Source organism: Prionailurus viverrinus, chromosome C2 (genome assembly GCF_022837055.1).
Source record: "Prionailurus viverrinus isolate Anna chromosome C2, UM_Priviv_1.0, whole genome shotgun sequence".
In the NCBI taxonomy this organism is placed as follows: Eukaryota; Metazoa; Chordata; class Mammalia; order Carnivora; family Felidae; genus Prionailurus; species Prionailurus viverrinus.
The window spans coordinates 100,211,094-100,234,328 of NC_062569.1; the positions used below are offsets into that span (position 1 = coordinate 100,211,094).

Genomic DNA, 23,235 nt, shown 5'->3' on the forward strand with positions numbered 1-23,235 from the left:
GCTCTGTGTCATTTAATTGACAAGTACTTGACTACTAAATAGTCAAATTTTGACTTTGTACCAGGGGTTAAGATGAAAAAATTTACCATATCCTGTCCTTGAGAAGCAGATGTAATTCCTTAATTAAAGCTGGTGGGTCCCTGGGGCACCTGGGTGGCTTAGTCGGTTAAGTTAAGTATCCCAGCATCAGCTCAGGTCATAATCTTACAGGTTCATGAGTTTGAAGCTCACGTCACGCTTTGTGCTGACAGCTCAGAGCCTGGAGCCTGCTTTGGATTCTGTGTCTCCCTTTCTCTCTGCCCCTACCCCACTCGTGCTCTGTCTCTCAAAAATAAACATTAAAAAAGAAAAAAAAAGGCTGGTGAGTCCCTTAAAAACTGAATAATTTTATGATTTACCAGGGAATTAAGAACTGAGTAATTAGGTTGATAAAAACCTACTCTGTGCCTTAGATATATGGGGATGGGCTGGGATGGAAAGCAAAGTATCAAGGAGTACTTAAAAGGTCACTTTGGTCTTATGGCTCCATTTTAGGTAAGTCCCCCTCTGAACACCAAGGTTTGTAGCTTCTAATGGTTGTGCATATAATTCTTGATTATATGTTAGAATTAATCATCAAAAAGGACTAAAAAATTTTGCCACTAAGTGTATTATCAGGGACTGGTCACAACCATTATTTCACTTCATCTTTTCACCATACCTCACAGAAAGGCATATTAAAATGCTTTTGAAGATCTCCAAAATTTTCTGGGATTTTTTTTTTTTTTTTTGGTTTATTTATTTGGGTGCCAGTGATTAATTCCAAATAGACTTTTCTCCAAAAAGGACGTACGGTGGCGTATGGTTATACATGAAGTACAAGATAACAAAATAGAAGTAGATGAGGAAGTCAAATGAAAAATAAAGCTTATTGGGTGCCTGGGTGGCTCAGTCGGTTAAGCACCGCATTCTTGATTTTGGCTCAGGTCATGATCTCACAGTTTGTGGGTTTGAGCTCTTTGTGGGTCTCCATGCTGATGGTGCAAAGCCTGCTTGGGATTCTGTCTCCCTCTCTCTCTGCCCTCCCCTGTTCTCTCTCTCTCTCTCTCAAAATAAGTTAAAAAAAAGAAAAGAAGAGAAGAAAAAGAAAGCTTAGTTTACACAAAATAGACCCAGTGGTGAGGCCACACATAAATTTATAATTTGGTGCTGATGCTGTCATCTGATAGTTGTATACTGTTTGTACCATTACTCAGGATAAATCTTATGTGTTTTCAATGATACAAGGTTTGATGTATTTTTCAAGTGTTCTAGTTTACTAAAATTAGGTCAGTACTATTCTATTTGTTAAGTAGGTTGTAGCCTTAAGTTTTATGTTATATATGGATGTAGAGAAAAATAAAACAGTGCCCTAGTATATACCGCATCCTTCTTTTCCGTGGCCATCTTCATTTTATTTCCTTTCCACTCCTTATCTAGCCCTATTGTTTTTTTGCACATTTTCCCACTTGTCTACACTAGTGGTTCTCCTACTTGAGGCTGTTTTGAGAATCACTTGGTGGGTGGTTTAAAAATGGGGATTCCCTTCTGAAAGACTGATAAACACAGCCAGGGGCTGGGGACAGAAGCCTGCATTTTTAGCAAGGAGCTCAGGTGATTTTGATGCACACAGCCTGCAAAGCAGTTAAACACTGCTTTAGCTTCTTTCCTGGAGCCTTGCTAAATATCCTGATTTAATTCAAAGTTCTTAATAAATTTCTAGTCCCTTTTCATTGTATATATTTTTCCTGGATTCCTACAGAGTAGGTAGTAGCTACTTAGTACCTTAAAACATGGATAATACTCATTCAGGACAAGTCTAAAAATAGCCATCAGCTTCTATGATTCTAAGATTTAAGGGCCAGTCTTGTTTCTGCTTTTATTCGTTTATGACTCCAATGAGTTAGTTTCGCTGGGCTTGGATTGCTTCATCTGAAGTGGCATTATTGTTCAAGAATCATAAACTTTTACAGTTGAAAGAGACTTTGGAGATTATCCCTTATTGGAAAAACCAGTGTTCAGTGAGTTAAGGAGATAACACTATAAAGCCTGGATTGGACTATAGGCCTAACACTTTTTTGTACTTCATTAATGTTTCTTTGGAGTAAGATTCTTCATCTCCTCCCTTTCCCCGTCTCTTGCTCCTTAGAATTCTGGGGGAAATAGTAAAAAAGCCTCACATGTGTCTACAATGTGATAATTTATACAAATTTGTAAGAAATGCAGTATTCTAGATGTTAATCTTTCCAAACAATTTAAAATTCTAATGAAAATGAAATCTAATATATATATATAATATAATTAAATCTAAAATATACAAACTACAACTTTCTAGTAAACTAGGTTAGAAACTACTGTTAGTGTCATCAGAGTGAATATCAATTTTACTGTTCTGGTAGCATTACAATAGGTAGTTCCTGATAGCACTGTGCTGAGATCTCCCATGCCAAATCCTCTTGGCCTTCTTCCTTCAGCCACTGCTGTGGCAACAGTTTACAGTAGGAGTGGATAACCACACTTCGCCTCCTCTCTGTTCCTTCTGACAAGCTGAAGGAACTTCTTGGCACTGGGCACCCACAAGTTGGAAGAGGCATGGAGCCACCTTCTCCCACTTCAAAGACAACTCAGAGGCACATTTCATAAGGCTCCAAAGAAGGTCCATCAAGATCAAGCACTAGCACTTATGTGATGTCCAACTCCTGCATCCTTGATTGATTTTCCTTTCTTCTCTTTGCTCTCTCTATTGCTCCTGTTCCCTGGGATCACTTCCCAAATAAATGACTGCATGCGAACTTTTGTCTTGGGCTCTGCTTTTAGGAGAACAAAGGCTAAGACAAGCAGTACAGTGACACTGGCAAGCAAAATGTTGACTTCTAAGATCGTTCTATTGTCACCATATGTTTTGCTTTGTGAATGCTTGCATAAAATTATTTTTGTTTTTGTTTTTAGCTTAAAACACCGCTTTTAGAATAAACCAGTGCTATCAACCGTAAAACTGAAAATACTGAATTTCCTAAAAAAGTCACAAAGTTGTTTACAGTCTTAAGTTTTTATCTAGTGCTACTGCTGTAATCTTTTAATACTCAGCCTCACTTTGAGAAGCTAAGCCATTTACATGAATAGGTCCATAGCATCTTCATAAAAACCTTTTCTGTTCACGCTTTATCTTTCCATTCTGAATCTTACTGTACCAATTCTAAACTGTCTCATTAACTTTTTTCTCTTGCCTTTTGTAAATATCAGTTTTCTCACTTAAAACTGGTTTTGTTTTTTGCCTTTTACTAGAGAAAATGTTATCTCCTCAATGACAACAGGTTTTCTGTGATAAATCTGAATTTTGCTGTATTCTTGGGTTGGTTTACTTTACAAATACACAAAACATAAAGATATCCTTTACACATATAATACCATTGTAATCTTTATAGCTTTGTGAATTATAAATAAAGTGCAGAGAAATCAAGTAACATGCCCAAAGCCCAATGTAATAAATATTAGAACTGAAACTTGAATTCTGGTCTTCTGATTCTGAATACCGTGTTCACCTGAAGGTGAATGATCCCAGCCTGAAATGACTGGTGTTTGAGCATGGACTGAGATTTTATCAAGAATATATACAAAGTCTAAGAAAAAAGATAACTTATAAGCATAGAGAGGAGCAATGGTCTTCCATCTACCAATAGTGCTTAATAGAAAAGTAGCCCCTTTTAACCTAGTCTATTTTATTATTTAAATGTAGGTAATAGACATTGTCTTTAAAAGACAAAAGCCCAATAAAAACACGGCAAACCATTCTCTACACAGTAGTAAATAGGTTTCCATATTATGGACTTCTATGTGCTCTTGTCAGTCTGTTAAAACAGGAGCCCTGTTAAAATAGGAACTGTTAAAATAGAACACTATTTGTTCTAATGAACAGCATAATTAAATTATTTATAAACATTTTCCCCCAGGCACAAATTCATACTTGCTTTGGGAAGATGCAAGTTTTACAGCTGAAATGATCCTTCTGCAAATTACAGACGCACAACATTTAAAATAATGTTGAAGGGCACCTGGGTGGCTCAGTTGTTTAAGCGTCCAACTTCAGCTCAGGTCATGATCATGCGGTTCAAGAGTTTGAGCCCCACGTCAGGCTCTGTGCTGACAACTCAGAGCCTGGAGCCTGCTTCAAATTCTGTGTCTCCCTCTCTGCCCTTTCCCTGCTCACACTCTGTCTCTCTGTCTCTCTCTCAAAAACAAAACATTAAAAAAAATGTTGAAAAATTAAAAATAGATCTACCCTATGACCCAGCAATAGCACTGCTAGGAATTTACCCGAGGGATACAGGAGTGCTGATGCACAGGGGCACTTGTACCCCAATGTTTATAGCAGCACTTTAAACAATAGCCAAATTATGGAAAGAACCTAAATGTTCATCAACGAACGAATGGATAAAGAAGATGTGGTTTATATATACAATGGAATACTACGTGGCAATGAGAAAGAATGAAATATGGCCATTTGTAGCAACGTGGATGGAATTGGAGAGTATTATGCTAAGTGAAATAAGTCAGGCAGAGAAAGACAGATACCATGTTTTCACTCATATGTGGATCCTGAGAAACTTAACAGAAGACCATGGGGGAGGGGAAGGGGGAAAAAAGTTACAGAGAAGGAAGTAGGCAAACCATAAGAGACTCTTAAATACTGAGAACAAAACAGAGGGTTGATGGGGGGTGGGGGAGGGGGGAAAGTGGGTGATGGGCATTGAGGAGGGCACCTGTTGGCATGAGCACTGGGTGTTGTATGGAAACCAATTTGACAATAAATTATATTTAATATAAAAAAATGCTGAAATTATTGATGTTCAAAACTCCAGTTGGCATAGAGAATTTTGAATCTTCAGCTAAACTACAGGCCATCAGTCTTAAGATTTCCTGTTATATTTGCTATAAAGCATCTCAACAGATGGATTCCAGAATAGGTCACAGAACTGTGAAAAAAAAAAGAAAAATCATTTTCTTCTTCAGATATAGTAACAGATTTGACTTCATTCAACTTAAGAACTGTTTAAAAACTCTTGAGTTCCATGTATGAAACAGAATATCTTAATTTGTCCTGCATTTCCTCTCTCCCACCAGCCTGTTGTATTCTGATGATCCATAGTATCAGATCGATTTCCTTCAGGATTCTAAAAATTTCAATGTATTACTACTTTGCCTTTTACTTCACAAAGTGCTTTTTTTTTTAAAATCGAGGTATAACTGACACGTAACATTGGCTTCAGGTGTATAACATAATGATTAAATACTTGTATATATCGTGAAGTAATCACAGTAAGTCCAGTTAACATCTGTCACCACCTGTCACATCATTATAATTTTTCTTGCGATGAGGACTTTTAAGATCTGCTGTCTTATCAACTTTCAAATATGCAATTCAGTATTAATAACTATGGTCACCATGCTGCACATTACATCTTGATAACTTATTTTATAACTGGAAATTTGAACCTTTTGATCCCCTTCACCCATACCTCCCATCCCCCATCCTTTACCTCTGACAACCACTAATCTCTGTATCTATGATCTTGTTTTGTTATTTCTCAAATTCTACTATTAGTGAGATCTTATGGTAACTTGTCTTTCTCTGCCTGATGTATTTCATATAGCATAATGCCCCAAATATCCACCCATGTTGTCACAAATGGCAAGATTTCATTCTTTTTATGGTTGAATTGTAACCAGTGTGTGTGTGTGTGTGTGTGTGTGTGTGTGTGTGTGTGTGTTTTCCCATTCTTTGTCCATTCATCTATAGGTGGACAGTTAGGTTTTTTCCATTTTTTAACTATTGTAAATAATGTTGCAGTGAACATGGGGGTACAGGTATCTTTTCAAATTAGTGTTTTTGTATCCTTCAAGTAAATACCTGTAAGTGGTATTGTTGGATTATATGGCAGTTCTATTTTTAATTTTTTGAGGAACCTCATACTGTTTTCCATAGTGGCTGTACCAATGTCATCAACAGTGCAAAGGGTTCCCTTTTCTCCACATTCTCACCAAAGGCTGCTTTTTCTTGCCTTATTTGGGGGCAGGGGGGCTTTTTGATAATAGCCATTCTAACAGGTATGAGGGGGTATCTCATTGTGGTTTTGATTTGCATTTCCCTGATGATTACTGATGCTAAACATCTTTTCATGTTTTCACCTTTTTCTTTTGGCCATGTGTGTGTCTTTTCTGGAAAAAATGTCTATTAAGATCCTCTGCCCATTTTTATCAGATTTTTTTTGTCTCTGCTATTGAGTTGTAGGAGTTTTGTATTTTAGATGTTAACCCCTTATCAGATATATGATTTGCAAATACTTTCTTTCATTCAGTAGGTTGCCTTTTCATTTTGAAGATGGTTTCCTTCGCTGTGCAAAAGCTTTTTATAGTTCAGTGTAGTCCCACTTGTGTATTTTTGCTTTTGTTGCCTTTGCCTTTGGTGTCACATCCAAAATATCATTGCCAAGTCTGATGTTAAGGGCCTATGTTTTCTTCTAGGAGTTTTATCATTTCACACCTTACATTCAAGTCTTTAATCCATGTTGAATTAATTTTTGTGTATGATGTAAGATTTCATTCTTTTTTATGGCTGAATTGTATTCATTATTGCATTCATTATTTTGCATATGTCTGTCCTGTTTTGCCAACACCATTTATTGAAGACAATGCCCAGTTATCACTGTATATTCTTGGCTCCTTTGTCATAGTGGCCATATGTGTGTGGGTTTATTTCTGGGCTCCCTATTCTGTTCCATTGATCTATGTGCCTTTTTTTATGCCAGTACCATAGTGTTTTGATTACTATAGATTTATTACATCGTTTGATATCAGGGACTATGATACCTTCAGCTTTGTTCTTCTTTTGTAAGACTGATTTGGCTATTTGGGATTCCATACAAATGTTAAGACTGTTTCTTCTATTTCTGTGAAAAATGCCACTGGAACATCTTCTATTTTGGTTTTTATTTCCCAGATTAAAAGTTTCGATCTCTTTAGTTTGTCCTTTTTGTGGCAAAGATTCAATAACCTTGATAACTTAGACCATTTTTTCATTATTTTTAAAAATCATCATCACCATTACTATGTCTGTTATTATCTACCTGTCTTACTATATCCATCCATATGCATCCATCCATTTGTCAGCATGGAAGTGAGCACACGGTTTCTCAGGATACATGGACTTTATGGATACACTATGACTTTTATGGGTCATAAAAGTGGGTACAGGAGTGGTACATACCTATACATAAAACAGGGAGAATATTTTCTACTGCACTGCTAATTCCGTTCTTGATAAAGTACAGCATTTTAGACTTTTTAACCAAAACTGCCTGCTTGAAAACAGCCCATAATGATTCCTGGGTCATAAATGAAGCTATATGGTTTAAAGGAGAGATACAAGCTGGGTAGTCCACACACTAATTATGGCATCTTGAACTCATCTGCAACATTTCTGTCAACTACTGTAATTCTGTTCTTGGAGTACGTTCTCTTTGCTTGGAATCCCACTACATAGAGAGCAATTGCACTCTACCTACTTACATATTTCTTCCATGCCAGTTATAAAAACAGACTGATCCCAGCAATAATCTTTAGGGTCTTTCACCATTTATACCTTTCTACTCAACTGGGGCAGAGTTCTGTCATGAAGTTTAGCATTTAGCTTTTGCCTACAGCCTTAAAGGCCAAAGCCTGCTGGACTATACTCCCACCTTTCTTTTATAAGGATATAAGAAAAGAAGGAAACAAAACCGGACTTTCTCATAATAATTATTTTGTGAACAGGCCAAACTTCTTTCTGGAGGGATGGACTAGGACTTGGTCATGCACATAAGACCAACAAATGTATACAACTCTACTTTCTGAATTGGGTTTTGAGAGGTACAGAATACAGTCTGACAAATTCCTGTATGTGGTCACTATGGTATAGTGAATGGTGAAGTTCTTGAAAGTCACCAGATCCCGTATCTCAAGTCTTAGCCTTTGAGTGTTATATGGCTTCTGCAGAGCCTTGGTCACTTATGGTGAGTACTGTGGCAGCAGTGATTCCAAGGTCATGCAGCAGAGAATGCTGACACATCTCAAGAAGAGAATGTTTCTAAAAGTACTGGGAATCTGATAACCTGGGTTGTTGGCCTAACCCTGCCACTTACTGACTGACTTTTGGCAAGAAAAGAAACTAACATTTATTATGTGGCTGTGTGTATATCTGTCACAATACATTGTATTTAATCCTTCTAATAATCATATTTTCACTAGTGAGAAAACAGGCTCAAAAAATGAAATAAGTTACTTTAAAATCTATGGTCAAGAAATAAGAAGAATCATGCAAAATAAAGGCTCTCTGACCCCAAAGTCCATGCTCTATTTAAACAGATACCTCTCTGCAATTCACTTCACTTCTTTGACTTGCAACCTTAACTAGAAATAGAGATGTTTATTGTGAGGATCAGTTAAGTCTTATGAGTGATGTAGTGATGTAACCTTCCCCAAGACCATCTGTTTTCAGATAGTTCTAGTTTCTCTTAATGTCAAGTCACAACCTAACCTGACTCATCTGATGGCATATAGCTCACAGCAGTGTGGGACTACTGCTTGATCATTCCCTTGTTTGGGACACTATAATTCTATTAATATAGGTCAAGAAAACATCGTCAGTTTTTCCCCAGCCCCATTATACTGTCAATTCAAATTCAGCTTACAGTCAACTAAAACTTTTTTCCCAATAAATGCTGCTATTAAGCCATAATCTGCCCATCTTATGTTTTTGCTGCTTTTTTAGCTGAGGTCTCACTTCCTTCTTATTAAAGAGAATAAACAGCTGTCCTGCTATGACAATGCTCAGGGCTGTAAGAAGTAGGATTTCATTCCTGCCCCTAGGAGTCTCTATTATATAGATAGGATATAGACAAATAAACAGGTTAAACCCTTGAATGAAAGTCAAGAGAGAAGACCATTTTGTAGGAATGAATGAATGAAGGATTTTGACAGGCATGTTCACAACTACAAACAATTTAAATGTGATCTGGATTGGCAGGACTTTGAATGAATGATTACAGGACAGTTTTATATACAACCAAGTATTAGTTGGTTTTATTATTTCTCATAGCAAATACCATAGTGCCTTCCACAAAGAAGTTAAGAGAGAGAAAATCATACGGGAATGGCACTTTATCTGTGCTCTAGTACAAGTTACCTACTATATCCCAGGTATATGCTCAAAGTATAGACTCATGTTTCATCACTAAACGACATCAACTAGCTCAAAATTGCCAGCTAAAGAAATCATCATTTTGTCTGCTACCAGTGCTTAATTCTAACTTATATGAAGCACTTCTTCTTTACATATGGTCCTTTTAAAGAAAAATGTTTATCCCTCACAGCCCGAATGAGCTTTGTACCATAAAGATAATTTGCTTTTCTCTGAAACTGAGAAAAGCATGGTAGTATATTGTGGTTGCTATTTAGCTGATTTTAAGAAGTAAAAAGTTTTCACTTCTGTAGTCTAGGGTTGAGCTAGGCTGAGGCAGAAAGAAAATGAAGATACCTAGGGAAAATCTAGCAAGAGCCTGTAGAAGAAGACAAACTAGAGGGAAGGAAAAAACAAAAGTGCTGATGGGTTGAGCCAATAAATCATGGCTAAATGCATAGCTTTCCAAACTCCTCTTATGTTAAGTAATACCTCAATCTAAGAAACACTGTTTAATACTAAAGGTTGTGAGTACATAAAAGTAATAAAAACAATTCAACTCTTACCTTACAGGAAACAACTGAGGAAAACATCCTTGTGTCTCTCTGTCAACAAATTTCTGGATCTGAAGCACTTGTTTTAAAAGATGTCCCTTGGAAGATTTGTCAATTTTTGTTAATACCATCTGTAAGAAAACAAATATTTAAGCATTAGAAATAAAGTATCTTTTAATACACAGTTTTGCACATTTTTCACTACAAATTTTTAGTAACTAGTAGATCCTTATCAGTTTCTTAATCTCTCTTGTTTCTTCATCTATAAAATAAAAGCAACACCCCCTAAAGGAGTTACCATGAATATTAAATAAGAATATATGCAATATACTGGGGTGCCTGGGTGGCTCAGTCAGTTAACTGTCCAACTCTTGATTTCAGCTCTGGTCATGATCTCACGGTTTGTCAGATCGAGTCCTGCATCAGGCTCTGTGTTGACAGCACAGAGTCTGCTTGGGATTCTCTCTCAAAATAAGTAAATGAACATTAAAAAAAAAACAAAACAAAAACATGTATACAATGGATAAAGCATATACTATGTATTTCTATTTAATAGTGCTTTAACTACACAGGGCCATAATATCATGGATTCAAGACCAGTGAAAAGGACCCTTGAGTCATATTTGCAATTGATGTATGACAAATGTTGCATATGATCACTATACATCTCATGTTAACTAAGATACACAGTGAGCATTATCAGGCTGATCTATATAAAAATGCCAACATCATCATTTTTGACCTACAAAATGGTTCTGTCTTACATGTAATAATGTTAAGAAAAACCCCTAGAAATCAGGCTATTTGGGGCGCCTGGGTGGCTCAGTTGGTTAAGTGTCCAATTTCGCTCAGGTCATCGTCTCACAGTTTGTGAGTTCGAGCCCCGCTTTGGGCTCTGTGCTGACAGCCTGGAGCCTGGAGCCTGCTTCAGATTCTGTGTCTCCCTCTCTCTCTGTCACTCCCCCACTCACATTCTGTCTCTCTCTCTCAAACATAAATAAACATTAAAAAAAAAAAAAAAAAGAAATCAGGCTCTTTGTATCTTGTATCTGATACAGTTGTAGGAATGATTATAAAATGAATTAAAACGACTTTGATCTATCATATTTTCCTGGGGAGTTTCTATAAAATTATATTTCCTGACTCATCATTTATGCTTTTCAGTTATAAAAAATGTTAAGGGTAAAAGAAGTGAGAAGCAGAAAGTGTGTGGTTTCTAACTACTTGTGAATCCCTCCAAATGGCAATCTTTCCTCATAAAAGCAAAAAAGCTGATATTTATTTATATATTTTGTTATTATTATCTTTAAATATGCTGATATTTAAAAGGAAACATAATTCCTCTATCACAAGCTCTTTTCCAAAGAAGAAAATAGTTATTTCCTTAAAGTTGAACTGAGAAAAATATACAATTTCACTAACCAGTACCTATGATACCAAATCAGGAATACTGTATCACTTAATAAAACCAGTTTGGCACTATTTGGGTATTTTTTACTATGTGGACTATATCAGACCTTTGACTTCTCATAACTAACTAGTTATCACTAATGCTTCACAGAGCTTTTGCAAACCCCAATTCCATAACCTCAAGAATACAAAAATGCTGCTGATTAGTAACATGGTTTGATTTGCATTCAAATCCACTGTTACATTTTAGTGGTTTCCTAACTTTTTTTGAAACCAAATTATAGTCAATGGACTCTTCACTCTTCCTTAGAAAGAAACTTTAGAGTGCTATCTTATCTGCAAAACTCACAAAGCAAAATAATGTGGATACCAACCTACTAACCTGTATTCTATTCTAGGACAAACAACAGAAAAAGCCTTGGTAAGATATTCCTGAAAGAAATTTTGTTTTCTTTAAGAATGTAAAAATCCTACTTGTGTGTGCTGGAGCCTATTTTCTTGCAATGGTTCTTAAATTGCAAATCACTTTAGCGAATTTTCAGTTGCAATTTCATTTACATTTTTGATAAGTACTATTTGCCAAACTGCTGTTAAAGAACTACTAACATGTTTTAGACAAATATTTATATTGCCACAGAAAAATGAAAGGGAAGAGCACAACTTGAAAATACTTCACTTTGACTATAATTTCGAAACCTTAAAGCTGAGGGAGAGAAAAGAGAATAAAAGTACCACAGAACTTGTCTTAATGGCTGATAATCAAAAAGATTAGTCAAAAGGGACTCTTGCGGAGACAAGACCTGCTCTTTCACCAAACACACACACGCATTTGCACATGCACACAAACTGGTATTTCTAACTGCAACCATGATTTGAAAGAAACACTTACCACATAAGGTAATGCAAATTCTTCACACATTTCTATGGCAATACTGTCGGTTTTTTGAATTCCAACAACACTATCCACTAACAAAAATGTTCTCATCAAACTGTAAGAATGCAGAAATACAATGACAATATAAAATACACTCATTCATTTCTCCCCTGACCTTTACTATCCTAAGAAATTTTCCTTTGAATAATTTTGCATTCAAAAATTCAAAAATTTCTTTAGGCAAAAGGAATTCTCAGTTCACTAGGAAGTCCATTCTATAATCCAATAACTCTCAATGCTGTTACTTTCATTAACTAAATGTACTAAATATTAATTTATTTTAATACCATGTATTGAACCTAAGATCCTCTGCCTAAGACTAGATACAAAGATGAATGAGTCATTTCCCTTAAAAGCTTGAACTCTAGTGGGAGAGACATGAAGCCAATTAACGATGTTGTCACAAAAATGTCTAAATTTTCAAATATTATTTTAAGACTAACAAATAATGGAAACCAGACACATTATGTTTTGTATTTTTTTGTGTGTAAATATTTCATCTTAGTTTCTATGTAAAGCTACAAGCAAGATACTTATACTTTTTTATAATTCAAAAGTTTAACATTAATTTCTCTATATGTTGTGCAATGCTTGAAACATAAAACTGCCATTTGACTACCTATGTAGACCAAAGAAAGTTACATTTACTGAGGATGTGGTGTCAGAAGTATTTTTAAAATGCACTGAAGTTTATCTAAATGTGGTAAATACCACAATAACCAATAATCTTTATTTTCAAAATTAGTCAGCTAAGAGTTTGATATAAAAACATTAGTGAACTCTGCTGAAAAACTAGTTATAGTCTCAATTTAGGAAAACACTGAAATTTAAAATTAAGCTAATCTACAAGAAAAAATTAAGCAAGCAGTATATACCTTGGCCCTACATGCTGTACTGTAGAATATTATGAGAATAAAATGGACCTCTAAAAGAAGTCACTTGATAATGTAGAGTCATACGGTGCAGAATATTCCATTAATGAAAACGTGCTTTTGGATTCAACTTACAAGAAAATTTTTTCCTTACTTCCTTCGTTCTTTTAGATAGGTCTCTACCATGTCAACAAAATCTTCAGGAGCTCTATAGCCATAACCTGGCATGTCCACCAATGTAAAATATTTTCCAACTTTGAAAAAATTCATCTTCTTTGTGTGCCCCTGATAAAATAAATGGAAAAATAAAAGCTTTGTTAAAATATGTCCTTAACCACCAGAGAGTCTTAACAATAGAGAACTGACACTTGATGGAGGGAGGTGGGTGGGAGATGGGCTAGATGGTTAAGGAGTATTAATGAGGGCACTTGTTGTGATGAGCACTGGGTGTTATATATAAGTGAAGAGCCACTGAATTCTACTCCTGAAACCAATACTGCACTGTATTTTAACTAAAATATACAAATATATACAGGTATATATGTCCTTTATATATTTAATGACTCAAAATATTTTTATTCAATTTATTAAAAGCCTAAGTATTATGAATATAATCCTAGCTGGGTTGATGATGATACAGACAAAGAAGATAAAAGAGAAGTGGCTGGAGATAAGCTTCGATGATACTACTTCTTCCCTCCAATTCATTTTTAAGAGAATCTATATGATTTAAGAACTCTGGATTAAGAATATGTAGCCAAATTATGTTGGAGTCTTTTCATTAATTAGCTCTGTCTCAATAAAAAGTTACCCTGTAATGGTGTGACTGTATTAGTTAATATTCTCTGACGAATAACAGATCTCCACTTTAAAGAGAAATAAATTGGGGCACCTGGCTGGCTCAGTCAGTTAGATGTCTGACTTGGGCTCAGGTCATGATCTCATGGTTCATTAGTTCAAGTTCTACATTGGGCTCTCTGCTGTCAGTGGTACAGCCTGCTTGGGATTCTCTGTCTTATGGCATAGACTGGCTAAACTAAAAATACTTACTGTCAGTCATACAGTTTTTCATAAAACCTAGATGCAAAGCCTGATAGTTTATTACGCCGAGACTACTCCTTCCCTAGGATCAGATGTTTCGCACGTTTCATTAGATGGTTTTTGTGCTTTCATAAAACCATTTTTTAAAAGCATATACAACACTATAAAATATGTGTTAAACTAAAATGATGTAAAGATGATAGGGGCGCCTGGGTGGCGCAGTCGGTTAAGCGTCCGACTTCGGCCAGGTCACGATCTCGCGGTCCATGAGTTCGAGCCCCGCGTCAGGCTCTGGGCTGATGGCTCGGAGCCTGGAGCCCGCTTCCGATTCTGTGTCTCCCTCTCTCTCTGCCCCTCCCCCGTTCATGCTCTGTCTCTCTCTGTCCCCAAAATAAATAAAAAACGTTGAAAAAAATTAAAAAAAAAAAAAAAAAAAAAAAAAAAAAAAAAAGATGATAAAAAGTCATGGTTTTGTGTCCAATGACACTATTAATCAGAAAACAAACGTTTTGTGTCCAATGACACTATTAATCAGAAAACAAACAGTTAAGATATAAAATTTAAAAAGTCAATTGTTTGGAACTTGGAACAAATACTTCCAGAGGAAAGATTTTATAAAACAGTGCTTAGGTTCCCATCAGCTGATGTGTCTATCCACAGGAAAATGACAAATCAGGAATGTCAAGAATACATTTCTTCCAGGGGCACCTGGGTGGCTCAGTCAGTTGAGCGTCCGACTTCGGCTCAGGTCATGATCTCGCGGTCTGTGAGTTCAGGCCCCACATTGGGCTCTGTGCTGACAGCTCAGAGCCTGGAGCCTGCTTCTGATTCTGTGTCTGCCTCTCTCTCTCTCTCTCTCTGCCCCTCCCCTGCTCATGCTCTGTCTCTCTCTCTCTCCATCAAAAATAAATAAACATTAACAAAAATTTTTAAAAAAGAATACATTTCTTCCATTGTCCTCTAGTAGAAAGAAGGCAACCACACTACCTAGAAATGAGAATTTAGCTGGGTTATCTGGTAAGACAGAGTAGGTATAAGCATAGGAGGTTTCATGAATGACAACAATCATCGGCATCAGCGATGGAGCCAGGGAATCAACTATATGAAGAAATGGGGAGCAAGAGAAGACTAGTGAAGCTTCATGGAAGGGTTCCAATGCAAGGAAAGGGAGGCAGTGAGCACAAGGTTGGTGGGAATATATAACAAGGTGAAGGGAACTGGGGGTGAGTTTTAAGGAGAGGGTATCTGGGGTGCCTGGGTGGCTCAGTCGGTTAAGCGTCCGACTTCGGCTCAGGTCATGATCTCGCGGTCCGTGAGTTCGAGCCCCGCATCGGGCCCCGTGTCGGGCTCATGCTGACCACTCAGAGCCTGGAGACTGTTTCAGATTCTGTGTCTCCGTCTCTCTCTGCCCCTCCCCCATTCATGCTCTGTCTCTCTCTGTCTCAAAAATAAATAAACGTTAAAAAAAAATTTTTTTTTAAAATAAGGAGAGGGTATCTTAGATATTGGTACAGTCTGCATCACTGAGAAAGAAGTAGAGAAAATTAAAAACTGACAGAAAGTTACTACAGCAGACTAGCTGACATAATCACATAATTCGGCCCTGGGTAAACCTGGGTCTGTCTAATTGTATATGTGTATGTATGTATATATATTTATATCTATGTATAAAGAGAGAGGGAATAGGGGAAGAAAGGGAAAAAGGAATTTGCAAGATATAAAAGCTTATAGGAGGAAAAAAATAATTCAAAACAGTTTCCTCTAAAATCAGCATAAAACTAAACGATCACTCTTAAAGAAGTAAATATAGAATGGCAAAAGAACACTTCATATGGCAACTCTTTGGAAAAGATCTGGACAAAAGGATTTCCTCAAGAAGCTTGCAAGACTACTAAAATAAATACAGACATACTTTCTTTTTCTTCAGGGAAATATACAGGCATTAATGAAATGTCTTACTTTACTACTTATTTGAAAGAAATCACCTTTCTAGGGGCACCCTGGTGGCTCAGTTAGTTAAGCGTCTGACTCTTGATTTCAGCTCAGGTCATGATCTCATAGTTTGTGAGTGTGAGCCCTGCGCTGGGCTCTGTGCTGACAGTGTGGAGCCTGCTTGGGATTCTCTCTCTCCCTCACTCTCTGCCCCTCCCCAGCTTGTGCTCTCTCAAAATAAATAAATGAGCATTTAAAAAAAAAAAAGAAGAAGAAGACCTGTTCTAGGAGCTTAGCAAGTATGGTTTCTTGTACCTCTCAACATTTATTAGTTATTTTAGTCAATTTCAGAGATAGTTCAGACAATTTTACATTTCAATATACTGTTTCTTTTAAATTCCACCTCCCCATCCCTTTCCTTCAACATACCGGTTTTTTGGAGACTCTGACTTCAACCTCTGGTGCCAGTGAAAAAAGGGCTTTTATTAGAGAGGATTTTCCAACATTGCTTCTGCCTATAAAACACACCTTATACAAGGAAAAAAAGAAGCTAACTGAATACTAGGTTTATATATACATTTTTATTATATGTTGTATTAGCTGCAAAAATCTGTCAAACCACTGTCTTGCCTAGCCATGTAAAAAGGTGGCCTATGGGGCACCTGTGTGGCTCAGTTGGTTGAGCGTCTGATTTTGACTCAGGTCATGATCTTGCAGTTCGTGAGTTTGAGCCCCGCATTGGGCTCACTGCTGTCACTGCAGAGCCCACTTCAGATCCACCGTCCCTGTCTCTCTCTGCCCCTCCTCTGCTTGTGCTCTCTCTCTCAAAAATAAATACACATTCAAAACAAAACAAAACAAAATGAGGTGGCTTACCTTTAGTCAAACCTCAAATTCTAACATACAGCTACCACGTATTGAATGATTTCCAATGCCAGGTACTGTTCAAAGCACATAACGTGAATTTTCTGATTTACTTTTTACAACATCCCTATAAGGGAGGTAATAGTATTATCCCCATTTTACAAATGATTAAAACTTGAGGCAGAGAGAAGCTAAATAATTGGCTCAAAATTATACTGCTAGAAAGTGAAGAAGCTGGAACTGAACTCAGGACATCTATCTCCAGAACCTGTGCCTTTAATGACAGTATACTACTCAAGAATGTCTGTGACAATCATTAAGCATTCCATATTTACAAATTTTTAAGTTAAAAACTAGATGCATTTCAACAAAACTTACTCTACAGTACAACTACATGCCTGAAACTGCATTTCCCCACTGCAATTCCCAGAGTAGACTGCAATACCATTGTAATTACGAGATTATTCCTTCCTCTTGACCTCTCTTGCTCCAAATAAGCTTTTCTCCTTTAGATCTCTATAGTGTAGAAAGAAACAAAATGTTCCTGATACTAACCATTAATATACATGACTCTGCTTCTTAACATGGTATGAAGGGGGTACAATACCAATCAGGGTTCTAAGTGAAGGCAGTATGACCCGCCCCCCTCCCCCGGGGGGGGGGGGGTTGGAAATCTGTAAGGGCATTTCTGCTTATCAATATGAGTGGGTGGTACTTAGTGCACGGGGGACAGGGGCACTATATATTTCACAAGACTGGGGTCAGTCCTTCAACATGAATTGATCTGAGTCCTGCATATATTTCAAAAACTTTGCCAGATTAAATCCAATGATAATGTCTAAATAAAACTGAATATTAAAAAACAAATTACACAAAAAGTCCAGTAATTAAGAGCCTAAGTGGAAACACGATGCTGTCTTGTAATTATTAAATGATTTACCTACGTCCTTAGTTCTGACTACATAAACTACCACAACCATTCTGATTAGAAGGAAAGTTTCCACTGAAGTGGTGCAGTTACTGCAAACAGATAATGAGATCTGCAAGACACGCCTAAAATGCACACTCGTGCAACTTCACTAAAGTTGTTTTTTAAAAAAACCTACATCATTGCCATGTATATATAATTCTTATTTTTGCACGGCCGAAACTTTGGCTTGAGTGAAAATTACATATTGGTAAGGACCACCACATTTATGAAACTATTATACTTTTCATATTCCTCACTTTGTCTCATTTGTCTCGGCATGCTTTCCCCACTTTAATTAAAAAGGAAAACGAGGGGCGCCTGGGTGGCGCAGTCGGTTAAGCGTCCGACTTCAGCCAGGTCACGATCTCGCGGTCCGTGGGTTCGAGCCCCGCATCAGGCTCTGGGCTGATGGCTCAGAGCCTGCAGCCTGTTTCCGATTCTGTGTCTCCCTCTCTCTCTGCCCCTCCCCCGTTCATGCTCTGTCTCTCTCTGTCCCCCCAAAAAATAAATAAACGTTGAAAAAAAAAAATTAAAAAAAAAAAAAAAAAGGAAAACGATAATGAAAGGCCAGTTAATTTTTTTTTGTACGCTTGGTTTGGATTTTTACAATCTTTTAAAATCTTCTATATTCATTACCAAAATAACTATTAACTATATGTGCTTTTTTGGCTAAAATAACTATATGTGTCCACACGAAGCTAGACACTTCTCTCCCGTTCGGTGACAAGAACAGGTGAGGGCAATATGCCTGTCCAAGTCTTCACGACCAGAGGGCGGCAGTGGCTCTCACCTCAGGGCTGGGGAGGTCTGGGGCGTGGTCGAGACGCACCGCGGAGCTGAGGTAGCTGATGCGGTTCCGGGACGTGGCCGTGAAGACGGCCTCCGCCTTGGAGATGTCCTCCAGGCTCGGGTCGAAGATCTTCACGTGAAGGTCCAACCTCGAGTCTGGTGTGAGCTGCCGCTCGAGTTCCTGCAGTGGGAACACGAGCTTCGTCATTTGTCTCTTAGGCAGCCTGAGCACGTCCGTGAAGGCGTGGAACGTGCTGCAAGCTCGGCTCAAGCGCCGCAGCGCCGCTGGCACCTCAAACAGCGTCCTCACGGCGTGCCGCAGCCTCGGAATTGCCATTTTCTTCTCCAAGAAGCCCCGCGGCTGGGCAACAGGGCCAGGGTCTGGTCTGCGCGTGCGTGATCCCGCTCCCGCTACGCCTGATGGGAATTGTAGTCTCATCTGGACTCACCCGTTTCCTTCTGAGCTTTGATTCCAGGGAGAAGGAGGCTGGGGTTTCCTGGCGCAGAGCAGGCAGGTGGGGGCGGGGGATTGGAGGCTGGTGGTTGACTTTCACACGCAGGCCCGCTGACTACTGTGCCTTTGACTTGTGTATCACTGTGGGGAGGCCGTTTAACGGTTTACAGAGGTGAAAAGATACCTGGGCTGTGTGGCCCTTGAGTGTCAAACGAAGGAGCAAACGTGTGAAGCTCTGGTGGATTCCGGGCCCATTTACTCCTCGCGGTATCTGGTAGTCTCATGGATCATTGGCGTTGATGTTGATGTACACATCACCAGGCAAAACTAATTCCCTTGTAGAGCTGTAATGGAAATTATATATAGAGTCCAAGAGGGAACTGTCAAAGTCCAGGAAAATCCGCCAAATCAGTACTAAAGGGGATTCAGTCCGGCGGATGGGATGTTGCAATAGTACTTTCTGTGTTCTTGTAATATTCTGACTGACATCATGTTTCCAGGTGATCTGGGTGAAGTAGCATCCTCTCCAAAGGATCTAGCTTCCTGCTAGGCAGGGTGTCAGGGTTTAGATTCAGAATAGGATTTAAATCCCAGTGGAGAAAAGGAATGTGGATTGGGGAACCAAGCAGCTACTTAGTCTTGCAGATTGCGCAAACAGAAGGTGGAAGTGAGACAGGACTTGAATTGATCCAAGGGCATCGCTCCTCCAAGAGAACTGTGGAAATCCCACCCTTGGTCTAGTTGCACAGCAAGGAGGTTAGGATGTATTTTGCTAAACTGTAGAAGCCAGGGGAGGCCGATAAATGAGGACTGTATTCATATACTGTACTATTATCTACCCTCCTGTATAATACTGTAGTGTATGTTATCCAATAGATGATAAGGCATCCCTGCTAGATTCCATCATTTGTTAATTCATCAAATATGTAATGAGCACCTATTATATGCCAGGCACTGCACTAGGTGCTGGAGATATGATCAGTGAGTAAATAAAAAGAGTTTCTGTCCTCATGTTATTGTCTTGATAATAATATGATAAATACTAATTAATTTACAATAAATAAGTAAAAGACTATATTAGATAACAAACACTTAGGAAATAGCTAAAGCCTAGTCACATGGGTGTGTGTGTGTGTGTGTGTGTGTGTGTGTGTGTGTAGAGTTGTCAGGGTGTTGCATTTTAGTGTGATCCTCACTGAACAGGTAATATTTGAGTGCAGACTGATGGAGATGAGAGAAGCATTCCAGATGTAAATGCAAAGGCTCAGAGGCAAGAGTGTGTATGGCTTATTTGAAGAACAGCAAGGAGGCCAGTGCGGCCAGAATGGAGTAAACGAGGATGGATGTTGGCAGTGACTCTAGCTATCCCTATCAAATTAGTCTGTATATAAACATTTGAAGTGAATTATGTTGTTTTTCACTGTTCGGCATCCCTTGCACATAGAGGAACCATCTGCTCCCACTCTATGTAGTTCTGTTGGGACTATCGATAATAGAACTCCTCCTGATTACAGGAGATCGGGTTTGGCCATATATTGTATGTATTATGAGAATAATGACTATGTGAGTAATGTGCAAGTGACCCCAACCGAACCAGTCATTATGTTGAAGTTGGATGGGCAGCTGGCTCTGCTATTGAGTCAGAGCTGAAATGTGAGTCCAGCACTCATGATGGCCATTCTCCCTAGCTACGTGGAGGACACCCACAGTGCTTTAAGAGACAATGACACAAACATACAAAGAAAAACAATATTGAGAGGCAGCGTGACTCCTGATGAACTATGTTGAATATCATGTTCTGTCCCTCAGCTCTTCAATCACACAAGTCAATATGTTCCTCTCCTTGCTTTTACTGGACCTGATTTGACATGGATTTGACTGCAACCAAGACTCCTGATGAATACAGTATTATAAAATGCTGTGTGGTTCCTCATGTAAATCCACAGCCATCAGACTACAATGTGGGATAGTTGGATGGTCCTATGTAAATTTCAACCCTATTAAAGAGGAGACATAGTAAAGCTTTAGGGCTGCTGGTTCGGCAGGCCAAAGTGTTATTTTCCTGGGGTTCCTGGGTGGCTCAGTTGGTTAAGCATCCGACTCTTGATCTCCTCTGGGGTCATGATCTCATGGTTCTTGGGATCGGGCCCTGAGTCAGGTGCTGTGCTAACAGTGCAGAGTCTGCTTGGGATTCTTTCTCTGCTCCCCCCCTCCTCTTTCTCAAAATAAACAAATAAACTTAAAAACAAATGTTACTCTCCCTAATGTAATGGCTGGACTTCAGGGAGTTCAAGTCTCCCTTCCACTTAGGATATTTCCTCATTCAGTGGGTATTTATGATCTTCAGTAAACATCAGTAATCAAGTACACTGTAAAAATTAACTGAGTTATCCTCCTGAGAAAAACTACCTTCTGTTTGACAGCTTAGGAGATAGTTACCGCAAAGTTAACAAGATTTTACTATTTAGTATGACTTGAAGAGGTATTACATACTTTGCATACATTCCTTAGCATCAGCTTTTATTGCTACAGTCCATCCGGCCTAAATGCCATACTGTTACTCTGCCATGTTCATCTAATGAGGATGAGAGGAACAGAAGTGGAACAGTGGCAAGATCTTATCATTAGGACAGGGTTATCTCAAGTGTTCCATCAGTGACATCTGTCTCTATAATGATTGGCCATTAGTTCCAGAGTGATCTCAATTTATGTTCAAATTCTATAGGTGTCAAGTTTAGGGAATTCATCTAAGATGCCAAGAAGGCAAACATTGTATGCCTAAATAGAATCAATGACGTCAGGGAGTCAGCAAGTCATACACATAGATTAACTCTTATCTTGGACTAAAAATGATTTGCGTGCTCTGACAGAAGCCAAGGCAGGGATTCTAGGAAAACTGACTTCTAGATGCAATATTCTAAGTAATAGATACAGTTAATCTAGGTAATAGATTAGGTCTCAGTGTCCAGTTTACACAATAAATTTTCCTACCATACTCTCCCCTTGCTTTAACAACAGTAATTAACATGTATTAAGTGCCTGCTATGCATTTACCCAGAATACCCAGAATTGATCTAGGTGCCAGGAATAAAATATAAGAACAACATGGGCGCAACCTAATTGGGACTCAAACTCTTGTATTAGGAGGAAAATACTGGGGGGAAGGAAGAAAGAAGAGGCATTAAATGAATGAGAGTAACATGAAAGAACTTATCACCTGTATGTTAAGTTGCTTAAATTGTAATAACTACCATATGAATGAATGCTATAAATTAAAAAAATTTTTTTAACATTTTTTTTTTTTATTTTTGAGGGACAAAGAGACAAAGCATGAGCAGGAAAGGGGCAGAGAAAGAGGAAGACACAGAGGAAAGAGGAAGACAAAGCAGGTTCCAGGCTTCGAGTTGTCAACACAGAGCCCAATGCAGGGCTCGAACCCATGAACCATAAGATCATGACCTGAGCTGAAGTTGAATACTCGACCGACTGAGCCACCCAGGCACCCTGAATGCCATAAATTTAAAATGCATTTAATTCTGTTTTTCTCAAGTTTTCTATGCAACAGCTCATTTCATTTAAAAAAAATGTACATTAGATATCCCTTAACATGTTGACCCAAATTCATGGTGCACACATGCAACATGATGTATGACTTATTTCTCTAATTTTCTGACTGGATTATAAATTATTATTCTTGAAATTTATTATTTTGCCATTACTCAAAAAACAGCAGAGATGTATTTCCTGTGATCCTCTTCTTTGGGAACTCAACAAATAATTTAGTTTCACTTTATATTTCATTAATGTATCTTTAGAGAATATCTCTAACTTCAGAAAGGGTATTTCCTTCAGAGAAGCCTTTTGAGCTTTCTTTTAAGGTTGTGCCTGCTGTACCACCAGATTTCTTTAAAGCGATGTGGAGATTAAATAGCAGACAGTGCTCATGTGTAGGAGGTGAGTTCTTAGAATGATTTGGGTTTGGAGGAAGGGTAGTGTAGAGCTTCACTTCCTTCAGGGTTGTTTTTCTCAATAGAAAAAAGTTGTTTTAGGTAGTCAATTTTTCTCATTGGTAATTGTGTGTTTGATCTTCCTGCCATATTACTGCTATTAAAATATTTTTGAACACTCTTCAACTTGTGTTTTTATATTATTCATGGTGGGTTTTTTTTTTGCCAGAAAAAAA

General features: G+C 38.1%; 1 protein-coding gene across 2 annotated transcripts; it reads right to left on the reverse strand.

The window, feature by feature from the left end:
* Positions 1-4,743: 4,743 nt before the first annotated feature.
* Positions 4,744-19,134, reverse strand: GTPBP8 (GTP binding protein 8 (putative)). 2 transcript variants are annotated; one of them, XM_047875320.1, is made up of 6 exons: positions 18,600-19,134; positions 16,405-16,503; positions 13,157-13,287; positions 12,086-12,185; positions 9,799-9,917; positions 4,744-4,991 (listed from the first exon to the last, which is right to left on the reverse strand). In XM_047875320.1, the coding sequence occupies exons 1-6, from the start codon at positions 19,035-19,037 to the stop codon at positions 4,910-4,912; spliced, it is 969 nt and encodes a 322-aa protein (XP_047731276.1). In that variant the 5' UTR covers positions 19,038-19,134; the 3' UTR covers positions 4,744-4,909. The 2 variants fall into 2 exon arrangements, with proteins under 2 accessions (XP_047731276.1, XP_047731277.1); XM_047875321.1 differs by lacking the exon at positions 16,405-16,503 and having other exon boundaries at positions 18,600-18,993.
* Between the last annotated feature and the right edge of the window lie 4,101 nt (positions 19,135-23,235).

Bases quoted from the DNA above. Each gene is read 5' to 3' on its own strand.
- GTPBP8 (XM_047875320.1), bottom strand. From the start codon at position 19,037: ATGAGACTACAATTCCCATCAGGCGTAGCGGGAGCGGGATCACGCACG. The intron at 12,186-13,156 runs GTAAGGAAAAAA...GCATTCTTACAG, and splicing joins TATCTAAAAGAACGAAGGAA to TTTGATGAGAACATTTTTGT. The intron at 9,918-12,085 runs GTAAGTGTTTCT...GTTTTCTTACAG, and splicing joins AATTTGCATTACCTTATGTG to ATGGTATTAACAAAAATTGA.